This window comes from Salvelinus namaycush, chromosome 20, assembly GCF_016432855.1.
Source record: "Salvelinus namaycush isolate Seneca chromosome 20, SaNama_1.0, whole genome shotgun sequence".
Lineage (NCBI taxonomy): Eukaryota > Metazoa > Chordata > Actinopteri > Salmoniformes > Salmonidae > Salvelinus > Salvelinus namaycush.
In genome coordinates, this window is record NC_052326.1 from 8,988,334 (window position 1) to 9,001,180 (window position 12,847).

Below are 12,847 nucleotides of genomic sequence, written 5' to 3' on the forward strand. Positions count from 1 at the left end.
ACAATCTTGTGCCTTTACAGGGAGGGGAACATACCTTCATCTCTAGAGTAGTCTTCCCCAGAGTGAGGCTCAAACAGGTAGTCTCCTGTAGCCAGCTCAAAAGCCTAGAAGGGACAGTCACATATACAGTACCAGATAAACGTTTGGACACAACTACTCATTCAATGGTTTTTCTTTATTTTTTACTCTTTTCTGCATTGTAGAATAATAGTGAAGACATCAAAACTATGAAATAACACATATGGAATCATGTAGTAACCAAAAAAGTGTTAAATCAAAATATGTTTGAGATTCTTGAATGTAGCCACCCTTTGCCTTGACAGCTTTGCACACTCTTGGCATTCTCTCAACCAGCTTCATGAGGTAGTCACCTGGATTTATTTTCCAACAGTCTTGAAGGAGTTCCCACATATGCTGAGCACTTGTTGGCTGCCTTTCCTTCACGCTGCGGTCCAACTCATCCCAAACCATCTCAATTTGGTTTCACAGAACACAGTAAGGACTCTGCCTTTGAACATTTTTCACACGTACCAACAAACGGGTGTGCTCATTCTACAGTGGTCCCTTACAGAACACAGTAAGGACAGCGTGGCCAGCTCAAACGCTGACTGTTGCATCAATCGAAACTGGACGTTCCAAATAAACGTTCTAATCCCACCGGGTTTGAGCGTACGCTCCAGCGACCACTGTAGAATGAGCACACCTGTTTGTTGGTACGTGTGAAAAGGCTCAAATGCAGAGTTGTACCAGACAGGGGGATAGACTGATGACTAGTAAGCCCCGCAGCTTAATACAAATACATATCAGAGCACTGTCTGCTGGGCTAGTTAGCGCAAGATTTTCTGAGGCTAGTTATACACTGACTAAGTTGTTTCACATTCTTGCGGGACCTCCTTGGGAAACTAAACTATTTATTAAACGTGGTTGTACTTGTGAGTTGTAACCCACATTTTTTCTTTACATGACCACGTCAACATACAGCCAGACCTGACCTGTGGTAGTTGGTAAGTGCGGAGACGTTCCTTTGCGTGTCCCTACTGACAGGAACACAGAGGCGAGGCCATGTTTTGGGTTGATCTGACAAGCGTGAGGAGTGTGTGTCGGGGTGTGTGTGTGTGTGTGTCCTCCATCATATCTCTACCCACCATTGCGGCAGTGCTCCAGATATCAGCAGGCGTCCCGTAGCCGGCTCCCATCAGCACCTCCAGAGAACGGTACTGACGAGTTTGGATGTCATCTGTAAAGTGCTTGTGCTGAGGAGGAGAGGAGGAGGGATGGAGAGAGAGAAAGAAAGAAAGAGAGAGAAAGAGAAGGCATCACTGATCTGACATGACTCGTATTGGTGTGAGCCTTTAAGTCAAATCAAATCACATTTTATTGGTCACATACACGTGGTTAGCAGAGGTTATTGCGAGTGTAGCGAAATGCTTGTGCTTCTAGTTCCGACAGTGCAGCAATATCTAACATAGACTGTAGTAAAAACCCTTGCCGTCTGTCGCATATCCGGTCATATTTATTTAATAGTCTGGTCATCTCGAGTGGACGGGATGAGAAGTGGGTCTTCCACAGCATCCTGTCCTGATTAACGATCACGCTAGCGAGCGAGGAAGGATGACTTGGGCCCAAATAAGATTTTAAAAAATTCAAAAATGGCTGTACTATACTCACCACCCAGCAGGCGTTCCCCAGATCAGCGATTTTGATCTGGATCTTGTCTGCATTGAGAGGTTCCAGAGGGTTGACCAACAGACTACCTGCTGCTACTTTATCTAAAAAGAGAGAAGAGGGTGGAAAGTGGAGGGAGAAAAAGGAGAGGAACAAAACAATATTTATCTATAATGTGAGCGTTGTGTGATGCTGCACCAGCCGGAAAAAGTCAGTTCTGCCGAGTCAACTGGAAGAGAAAGCAGACGGAAAAGACCGAAAGAGAAGTACTGAGGTGGTGATATTATAAGGAGCCCTCAGAAAGATGACAGAAAAAGTAGAGAAAGAGAGACATTACAGCTATTGACACTCACAAATAACACTTACGCCATCAACGCGAGTGTCTTCAGTGAGGTGAACCGTACAGAACATTGCAACTAGAAATGTGAGGAATAGAGCCGAAATGATACTTGAATCTACATTTCAAAGAGACATGTCTGAACTCCGTGATCTTTATTCTATAAGGTTTCCCCTCCTGATGAAGCGCGCAGCAAAGTGCCATCTCTCCCCCTCCACTAACCATTCCTCTCGCCCTCCTCTTCATCCTCTCTTCCAGGCACCTCATCCGTCTCCATCTCCTCGTCTTTTCTCTCCTCCTCATCCTTCTCTGGTCGTTTACACTCCTCCGTCTCGCCCTCCTTTCCTCTCCCTCTCCCTTCTTTATCGTGTGTTCCAGGGTCACTGGGCCCTCTGCCATTGCATTCTGGGTAAACTGCGTTGGCTGGCGATTCCCGTCCCTGGGTACTGACATTGTCGGGGGCTACGGCGTCAAGTTTGTTGGCGTTCTGTTGGTCCTCTTCTTCTTCGTTGGTCCTCTGTACTACATGGCTCTCCGAGAGGGCATGGCCATTGCAGTTCACCTCCATCCTGCTCTCCTCCTCCATTTTATCTGGAGCTGGGTCTAGGGGACAGAGGGTAAGTGATAGGACAGTCAGTCACATAACCCTATGTCAACACACTACTGATCAGCAACCCTGGTCCCATGACATTTGGTCCAAATATTGTTTGAAATCCACTACATGGCAGCCGGGCTGCCAGAATCATTGATCTACAAATCCCCTTGCATGCCATAAGACTACTCATTATGTAATGAAGATTAGCAATTCTGTGCCTCCAATTGATCTCCCCACACTGGTTGTGTTCTCTAAAACCATGGTGTTTGTTTACCTGCTGTGACACCATTAGCGATGTCCTGTAGCGTGTCGGTGGGCGGGGGGGAGTCTGTGGTGGTCCCTTCAGTCTCCTCTTCCCCCTCCTCCTCTCCTCCCTCTGGCGCTCCCTCCATCTCCTGAATCCTCTTCTCTAACATCTCCGCCTGCTTCCGCTGTTTCTTCTTCATCTTCTTCTTCTTGTTCTTTGACATCTTCGCCGTCTGAGGGGAGGGGTAAGGAGAGGGGGATGAAAAGAGGAGTGAAGAAGGGAAGAGAGTTCAAGGCTTAGACTACTATACAATTTGTAAAACTGCTTTTCCATTGATAAGTGTGAACAGAGAGCCACCCACTCCCATGCATTACCTGGTAGCAGCAACCACACTCAATAAAAACATCATGCTTTTATAAATAACGCAGAAAAACAGAGACTTACTGGTTTGGGCGCAGGGGCTGTGCTCACTAGGCAGAAAGAAGAGAAAGAGAACATTCGACTGTCATATCCTCAGCTAGATAATGACTAAACCAGCACAGGATTATGTCAAATCTGCCTCAGTAATTAGCATACAGTACCAGTAGCACGGTGTCTGTCTGTATTGTATTGTCCCTAGAATTTCTAAGCAAACAGCTGGAGGCAGGGCCTTCTCCTATAGATCCACATTTTTATGGAATGGTCGGCAGACCATTGTATCCATGTGAGAGACGCAGACTCTGGCTCAACCTTTAAGTCTTTACTGAAGACTCATCTCTTCAGTAGGTCCTACAATTGAGTGTAGTCTGGCAGAAATCAAATCAAATTTTATTTGTCACATGCAGGGAGAATACAACAGGTATTAATGCTTACTTACAAGCCCTTAACCAACAGTGCAGTTAAAAAAATCTAATCTACCGAAATAGAAGTAACAAATAATTAAAGAGCAGCAGTAAAATAACAATTGCGAGGCTATATACAGGGGGTACCGGTACAGAGTCAATGTGCGGGGGGGGGGGGGGGGGCGCACCGGTTAGTCGAGGTAAGATGTACATGTAGGTAGAATTATTAAGGTGACTATACATAGATAACAGAGCAGCAGGAGCATAAAAGAGGGGGGGCAATACAAATAGACTGGGTAGCCATTTGATTAGAGGTTCAGGAATCTTATGGCTTGGGGGTAGAAGCTGTTTAGAAGCCTCTTGGACCTAGACTTGGCGCTCCGGTACTGCTTGCCGTGCGGTAGCAGAGAGAACAGTCTATGACTAGGGTGGCTGGAGTCCTTGACAATTTTTAGGGCCTTCCTCTGACACTGCCTGCGTATAGAGGTCCTGGATGACAGGAAGCTTGGCCCCAGTGACGTACTGGGCCGTACACACAACCCTCTGTCGTGTCTTTGCTATCATTAAATTGAAGACTTATAGTTTTTATCAAAGATTCCTGTAATTAGGGATTACGCGATCAACTGAGTAATAACGTAACTAATTAACTATGAATTTGGGAGCACCAGGGAAAGTAGTCAGATTACAAAGTTATAATTTCCCAATATAACCTTTCAGATATTTTCATATCTGATCAATAGTCTTCTAATTAATGATTTATTTACTTTACCTCACGTTAGTCTCATTCCAAACGTTGTAAATTGTTGATTATCTGCACGAACCCAGTCTTCACTATGAGTCATCCATACATCAATTGTCTTAAATCATTTATTTATTACTAACTAATTAATTCACAGATATGCACAAACAAAACAAACAAACTTAAAAAGGGTTACATGAAATGGGAGAAATATGCCCTAGTGGCTGAACCGGCATGGCGGCTCGTTAGACAAAAGGGAGAATGGGGGGTCGATTCAGAAGTCACTACAGAGTATACTCTTTATAACAATTGACATGCTAATCCTTACACATGAACGCTCACTCATTCGGGAACAACTGCAATCAATATATATATATTTACGCTCGGTGTGTGTCGTCTTGATCGTTGGAGAGAAGTTAGTTTCTGTTGGAGTGAAGTTAGTTTCTGTTGGAGTTCCTTCTGTCTCGGTTATTGTGGATAGTTCAGTGACATTCGTTATAGAATGGATGTTTCGGCGGTTGTCTTTCTTCGCGTTCAATGATACCGAATTCCTAGCTGCAGACTAGTAGTCAATATCAAAACTTGTTATTATTCGTCTAAGAGTTTAACCACGTGGTATGGTTAAAGATTCAGCAATTGTACTTAACCTTCGTTCTCCTCCTGGAGGATAAACATGGTCTAATGGTAATTTCTCAGAGTTGACTTTTATTCAGATAGCAGGAAGGGGCTGTCCTTGGATGTCTGACCCAACTGGCTCAGGGGCGGGTCCTCAGGTTTAGTTCAAATCAAAAAGGGATTTGTATTTTTCTTCATTAAACAGTCCAAAATCATATTACACAATTATACAAACAGTATCATACTCACTCATTCATTTTATACAACAAACAGATGTAAACCTCATATCTAAGGTTATTATATAAACAGCGGTATGGCAATGTAGTCCCACAGTCTCTCATGAGTTTCCCACGTGGTGACCAATGGGCATGTTAATAGCTGGACTCTCCACCGATCTTTTATACTTTTGCAGGGAACATGAAATATGTTCGTACCTCAAGTTCTGTGAGGTGGGAGAAAATTCCTTTGTCCTGAAAGTTTACCCTCTGTCTAATACTGTTGGGCCATGAGGAGATTCTCAGGAATTTACGACGTCTCTCTGTGACCACAGCATGGGTTGAAGGGGCAGGGAAAGGCAGGGAGAGGGGGATGGGGTTTGCAATACCCAAGCAGGCAACGTCATGACACCTCTGTAGTGCCTTGCGGTCGGAGGCCAAGCAGTTGCCATACCAAGCAGTGATGCAACCAGTCAGGATGCTCTCGATGGTGCAGCTGTAGACATTTTTGAGGATCTGAGGACCCACGCCAAATCTTTTCAGCCTCCTGAGGGGAAATAGGTTTTGTCGTGCCCTCTTCACAAATGTCTTGGTGTGCTTGGACCATGTTAGTTTTTTAGTGATATGGACTCCAAGGAACTTGGAAGCTCTCAACCTGCTCCACCACAGCCCCGTCGATGAGAACAGGGGAGTGCTCGGTCATGCATTTCCTGTAGTCCACAATCATCTCCTTTGTCTTGATCACGTTGAGGGAGAGGTTGTTGTCCTGGCACCACACGGTCAGGTCTCTGACCTCCTCCCTATAGGCCGTCTCATCGTTGTCGGTGACCAGGCCTACCACTGTTAAGTCATCGGCATACTTAATGTTGTTGGAGTCGTGCCTGGCCGTGCAGTCATGACTGAACAGGGAGTACAGGAGGGGACTGAGCACGCACCCCTGAGGGGCCCCCGTGTTGGATGTGTTGTTACCTACCCTTACCACCTGGGGGTGGCCCGTCAGGAAGTCCAGGAGTCAGTTGCAGAGGGAGGTGTTTAGTCCCAGTGTCCTTAGCTTAGTGATGAGCTTTGAGGGCGCTATGGTGTTGAACATTGAGCTGTAGTCAATGCATAGCATTCTCACATAGGTGTTCCTTTTATCCAGGTGGGAAAGGGCAGTGTGGGGTGCAATAGCGATGGCATTATCTGTGGATCTGTTGGGGTGGTATGCAAATTGGAGTGGGTCTAGGGTTTCTGGGATAATGGTGTTGATGTGAGCCACGGCCAGCCTTTCAAAGCACTTCATGGCTACAGACGTGAGTGCTACGGGTCGGTAGTAATTTAGGCAGGTTACCTTAGTGTTCTTGGGCACAGGGACTATGGTGGTCTGCTTGAAACATGTTTGTAATACAGGCTCAGACAGAGAAAGGTTGAAAATGTCAGTGAATGTGTACTCCGCATGCTCGGAGTACACATCCTGGTAAACCGTCTGGCCCGGTGGCCTTCTGAATGTTAACCTGTTTAAAGGTCTTACTCACATCGGCTGCGGAGAGCGTGATCACACAGTCGTCCGGAACAGCTTAAGCGCTCATGCATGTTTCAGTGTTGCTAGCTTCGAAGCGAGCATAGAAGTAGTTTAGCTCGTCTGGTAGGCTCGAGTCACTGAGCAGCTCTCGGCTGTGCTTTCCTTTGTAGTCTGTAATGGTTTGCAAGCCCTGCCACATCCGACAAGCGTCGGAGCCGGTGTATTACGATTCGATCTTAGTCCTGTATTGGCGCTTTGCCTGTTTGATGGTTCGTTGGAGGGCATAGCAGGATTTATTATAAGCTTCCGAAAGTCCCGCTCCTTGAAAGCGGCAGCTCTACCCTTTAGCTCAGTGCGGATGTTGCATGTAATCCATGGCTTCTGGTTGGGGTATGTACGTACAGTCACTGTGGGGACGACGTCATCGATGCACTTATTGATGTACTCCTCAATGCCATCGGAAGAATCCCGGAACATATTCCAGTCTGTGCAGGCAAAACAGTCCTGTAGCTTAGCATCTGACCATGTCACTGGTTCTTCCTGCTTTAGTTTTTGTTTGTAAGCAGGAATCAGGATAGAATTGTCGTCAGATTTGCCAAATGGAGGGTGAGGGAGAGCTTTGTACGCGTCTCTGTGTGTGGAGTAAAGGTGGTCTAGAGTTTGTTTCCCTCTGGTCACACATTTAACATGCAGGTAGAAATTAGGTTAATGCAGGCAAACTCAAATCTGTTTAAAGTCCCCGGCCAGTAGGAGCGCTGCCTCTGGATGAGCGTTTTCCTGTTTGCTTATGGCCGTATACAGCTCACTGAGTGTGGTCTTAGTGCCAGCATCGGTTTGTGGTGGTAAATAGACAGCTACGAAGAATATAAACTCTTGGTAGATAGTGTGGTCTACAGCTTGTCATGAGATACTCTACCTCAGGCGAGCAAAACCTTGAGATATCCTTAGATATCGTGCACCAGTTGTTTACAGATAGACATAGACCGACACCCCATGTCTTACCAGAGGGCCAGCTGTATGTTATTCGCGTCGTCGTTCAGCCACGACTCGGTGAAACATAAGATATTACAGTATTTATTGTCCAGTTGGTAGGATATACGTGCTGTAGTTCGTCCACTTTATTATCCAACGATTGTACGTTGGCCAATAGTACCGATGGCAAAGGCAGATTAGCCACTCATCGCCGGATCCTTACAAGGCACCTTGATCTCCTTCGCGATATCTCCGTCTTTCTCCTGCGAACGACAGGGATGAGGGCCTCGTCGGGTGTCTGGAGTAAATCCCTCTCGTCCGACTCAAAGAAAAATTATTCGTCCAGTTCAAGGTGAGTAATCGGTGTTCTGATGTCCAGAAGCTGTTTTCGGGTCTTAAGAGACAGTAGCAGCAACATTATGTACAAAATAAGTTACAAAAAATGCAAAACAAAACAGCACGGTTGGTTAAGAGCCCATAAAACGGCAGCCATCCCCTCTGGCACCATTACTATCGCCCAGGGGTGCGAAGGTGAAAAGCAAGGTACTGGAGTGAAGAAGAACCATCGCTGCCTGGCCGGCTCCCCTTCTCCACTAGGATTCTCTGCCTCTGACCCTATTACGTGGGCTGAGTCACTGTCTTACTAGTGCTCTCCCATGGGCATTAATATTGACTTGGTGCCACCTTTGCTGCTATAACAGCCTCCAATCTTCTGGGAAACTTTCCACTAGATATTGGAATATTCCTTCCATTCAGCCACAAGAGTATTACGGAGGTCGGGTACTGATGTTGGGCAATTAGGCCTGGCTCGCAGTCGGTGTTCCAATTGATCCCAAAGGTGTTCGATGGGGTTGAGCCCAGGTTGAAAGTCACTGAGCTCTTCAGTTAGGCCATTCTAATGCCAATGTTTGTCTATGGAGATCGCATGGCTGTGTGCTCGATATTATACACCTGTCAACAATGGGTGTGGCTGAAATAGCCGAATCCACAAATTTGAAGGGGTGTCCACATACTTTTGTATATAGTGTTAATGTTTGTTTTTGACTTTGTTATACATTTGTTGTCCTTTTTGAGGATCCACATGTCATGGAAAATGTTATTTTGAACAACTAATGAGCAACTCCATTGTAAATCCAGCGCATATTGAATGTTGAGATTGCCGAAAGGCCAGTCTTTTGCAATGACAAGGAGTGGCGAGGAGTGGAATTTTAGCCAAAGAGACTGGTACTCAGACTAGAAGGCAGTCGGGAGGAGACAAGATCCAGTGGGACCATTCTAGCCAAGGAGAGGGCAGACTCGTGTGTGTACAGGTACAACTCCCGAGATACAGTGCATTCGGAAAGTATTCAGACCCCTTGACTTTTTCCACATTGTGTTACATTACAGCCTTATTCTAAAATGGATTAAATAAAAAAAATTCTCACAGCAACCTACACACAATTCCCCACAATGACAAAGCGAAAACAGGATGGTCTGATAAAACCAAGATCGAACTCTTTGGCCTGAATGCCAAGCGACACATCTGGAGGAAACCTGGCACCATCCCTACAGTGAAGCATGGTGGTGGCAGCATCATGCTGTTGGGATGTTTTTCAGCTGCAGAATGCTTATGTAAATAAGGTATCAGTTTATTTTTAATACATAATTTCCCCCCCGAAAAATCTGTTTTTGCTTTGTCATTATGGGGTATTGTGTGTAGATTGATGAGGGAAAAAAAAAAAAAATTGTGAATAAGGCTGTAATGGAAGGGGTCTGAATACTTTCCGAATTAACTGTATACCCACTGATTGTTGAAGAATATAACTTATGAAGGCCTGATGAGCTTAGTTCAACTGTCGTACTTCATCAGAACTGAAAATACAAGATTGTTTACAAACATTGGAGTAAAATCATATAAATGGAAACAAACACTTACATGGTTATAATTTTGACATCATGGATAGTCAGTCCTTTAATCCATAGCTCTGTCTATTAATTTGAGAGGTTACATTTCTCCAGGCCCATCCCTCAGCTTTTTACCAAAAACACTGACCTAACATGCTGACCCAACAGGCTCTGCGCGTGTTTGCGTGTGCCATTGTGCAGGTGTTGTTTTTGTCGATCCCCACCAGACACGTTCATGACAAGCAGGCTAAAATACTTAAACCAACTGAACCAACTATATTCATTTGGGGACGGGTCGAAACACACATGAAACATTCATGGACATTTAGCTAGCTTGTTGTTGCTAGCTAATTTGTCCTGGGTTGATATTTACCTGAAATGCATATGGTCCCTTTTATTTTTGCTAGATCTTTGTAGAATGTTTGGCCCATGTTGAGTCATACAACATCGTGTGTTCTCTACTCGGACAATTCATCCAGATGAAAAAACGGGAAAGCTAGTTCGTTTTTCTCCTTGTTCATTCTTCTTCTGTGGAATTTATATGAAAGTTAGAAACCAACTTTAAGGCGCATTACCACCACCAAATGGACTGGAGTGTGGCCCTCTTTCTTTCAATCACCCACGTGGGTATATGCTCCAAAAAGTTATATTTTAGCGCCTGGCTATGCAGACATTCGTTGCCACCCGCAAACATTTTTGGATGAATGATTGATGCATGTGCAAATATGTGGCAACGTATTTTTGCAACGCGGGCGGTGTGGTCAGCATGTAACGTAGAAGGCGTAAAAGAAACGTCTGTGCGGGGTTAAAAGAAACCGGAAGCATCCAGTTCAGGCTTCGCCTCATCTCTGCTTTTTCCCTGAAAACCATATGCCTCGGGTTCTTCCGACCCTCTGAGGGTGCCAAAACACAGGCAGGGTGACCACTTCATTGCTTAAGATGGAGTCTATCTTTTACAATCCCATTATTCACCATCCCAAGCCCTGATGGTAACGTTATGTTCACTATGTTCGTTATGTTGATAAAACCTTCCGAAACTGTTCACTCTGTTAATTCAGTGTGCCAATTGGTCGAGAGAAAGTGTCCGTCATCTGTGGATACAGAGGAGGCTGGCACTCCTGTCCTGTCACTCTGTAGCCCCAGCAGCCATCGTCCTATCGTAGGACTGTATATATGCGTCTCCTTCTTTGTGGTGTGTCTGTGTGTATGTACCTGCAGATCCAGAAGGGGGTGGAGCTCCTGTCCTCTGCCACTCTGTAGCTTCAGCAGCCATATTCCTAATGTAGGGCTCGTTAACAGTCAACAAGATGTTCTCTGGCTTGATGTCCGTGTGGATGATCTTACACTTTGAGTGGAGGTAGTCCAGCCCCTGGAGAACCTATAGGACGGTAGAGCATCAGTAAGACCACTGCTGCATAGGGTTTCAACATTAAGAATAATTCCAGTTGGAGGATTCCACGAATCAGGGAAACTTTAGAATTTTCAACCTTGTTTCGACGTAAAAGTTATGTAGAATGTTTGTTTTTGCTAAAAAAGAATGCACCCAACCTGGAACACACCCAATGTTGTGTGAGGAATAAGGTTTTGTTTTACCTGTCGAATGATGCTCTTGACACAGGGCAGAGGAAGGCCCTGGTAGTTAGACTTGATGATCCACTTCAGCAGGTGATGACCCAGAACCTCAAACACCATACAGACATCTGATGGGCAGCTGGGTCAAGGACTCAAAAACACACACACACCCTTGTCATTCACGCCTATGCATTTGGCAGACACCTACCCAATATAAAAAATGTGAACACCTAAGGTTCTGCCAAGAACCAAGATGGAAGTGGGCCAACGAACCCAGAAATCAATACGACCTCTTCCAGAAGCTGGGCATGCTGGGACGGAGGAAGTCTGGACGCGTTGCCCAGACACCCAGCTGTGACCAGGATGTAAGCATTGCTGGGACGGACAGACAAACTGTCACTACATCTGTGGCTCTGTGCGTGTCATCTAGCTGGAGTGTATTGTGCTGCCAACAGCTGTACCACACCGGCCAAACATCAGTGCAACATCTGCGAAACACTGATAGATAGTGCCAGGACTAGGGCAATAAAGATGTTAAGGCTCATAATATTGACTAATACTAACGCACTGATCTTAGGGAGTACTGAGTAGATGGAGTATGCCTGCGTCCTTTGATTGTCTGTTTCAGGGTTATTATAGTAAACTACAACTGAAAAAAAAAAAAAAACTATTATTATGTAAACTTTCAGCAAAAAAAAAATCTAATGGGATTAAGCTTTTTTCTTCTTCTTCTAATGGGGGTTTCAAGCTTCCGAATCTGGCAGCTAAATGCTGAGAGGAGATAGTGATGTTTCAAATTGACCTAGCTTGTGCATCATGACCACTGGCTATCAATGTTGAATTGCTGTGGGAGCATCGAGCACTCTTTAAAAAGACTAGTGCAGTCAAAAATGGGATTGTCCTTTATACAGTATATATATATATATATATATATATATATATATATATATATATATACACATACATACACATATATATATATACACCCATATATACACAAAAGTATGTGGTCACCAATTGAATGGATTGGCTATTTCTGCAGGTTTCCACATATTTTTGGCCATGTAGTATATTTCCACGTTGTTTTTACACTGCTGCTACTCGCTGTTTATTATCTATGCATAGTCACTTTACCCCTACCTACATGTACAAATTACCTCGACTAACCTGTACCCCCACACACTGACTCGGTACCGGTAACCCCTGTATACAGCCTTGTTATTTTATTGTGCAACCTTTTTCCCCCTTTCGTTTATTTAGCTAATATTTTTATTTCTTGAACTGCATTGTTGGTTAAGGGCTTGTAAGTGTAAGGTCCACACCTGTTGTAATCGGCGTTCGTGACAAATAAAATTTGATTTGAGGTTGGAATAATACTGCGAAATTGTGAAAAATATGATAGCGCCATTTTAGTGTAAGAGCTGTTTGAAAGACCACTTGAAACGTCAGCCTGTTTCGGTGGGATGGAGTTTTGGCCTTCCATGGTGACATCACCATGTGATAAATTAGTTCAATTGACCAATAACAGAGTTCCAAACATCTCTGCCAATAACAGCACATTTTCATTTTCCCCCTTCCCACTCAGACCAAAATTATTGCTTGAGAAAATGCACTTTGCAAGAAGCTATTTTTGTTTATTTTTGTCCATTTTAATTGAAAACCACTAACACTTCAGCTCCGTTAT

General features: G+C 44.6%; 1 protein-coding gene across 2 annotated transcripts in view; it reads right to left on the reverse strand.

Annotated features, from left to right (window-relative positions):
* LOC120065008 (SRSF protein kinase 1-like) overlaps window positions 1-12,847 on the reverse strand; it is a 52,952-nt gene that overhangs the window by 4,927 nt on the left and 35,178 nt on the right. For both annotated transcript variants that reach the window (XM_039015646.1, XM_039015645.1), the window contains exons 6-13: window positions 11,185-11,291; window positions 10,804-10,969; window positions 3,289-3,314; window positions 2,872-3,076; window positions 2,225-2,605; window positions 1,669-1,769; window positions 1,146-1,253; window positions 35-104 (exon numbers count right to left, since the gene is read on the reverse strand). In XM_039015646.1, coding sequence (XP_038871574.1) covers window positions 35-104; window positions 1,146-1,253; window positions 1,669-1,769; window positions 2,225-2,605; window positions 2,872-3,076; window positions 3,289-3,314; window positions 10,804-10,969; window positions 11,185-11,291 — 1,164 coding nt within the window. The remainder of the gene's footprint in view (window positions 1-34; window positions 105-1,145; window positions 1,254-1,668; window positions 1,770-2,224; window positions 2,606-2,871; window positions 3,077-3,288; window positions 3,315-10,803; window positions 10,970-11,184; window positions 11,292-12,847) is intronic.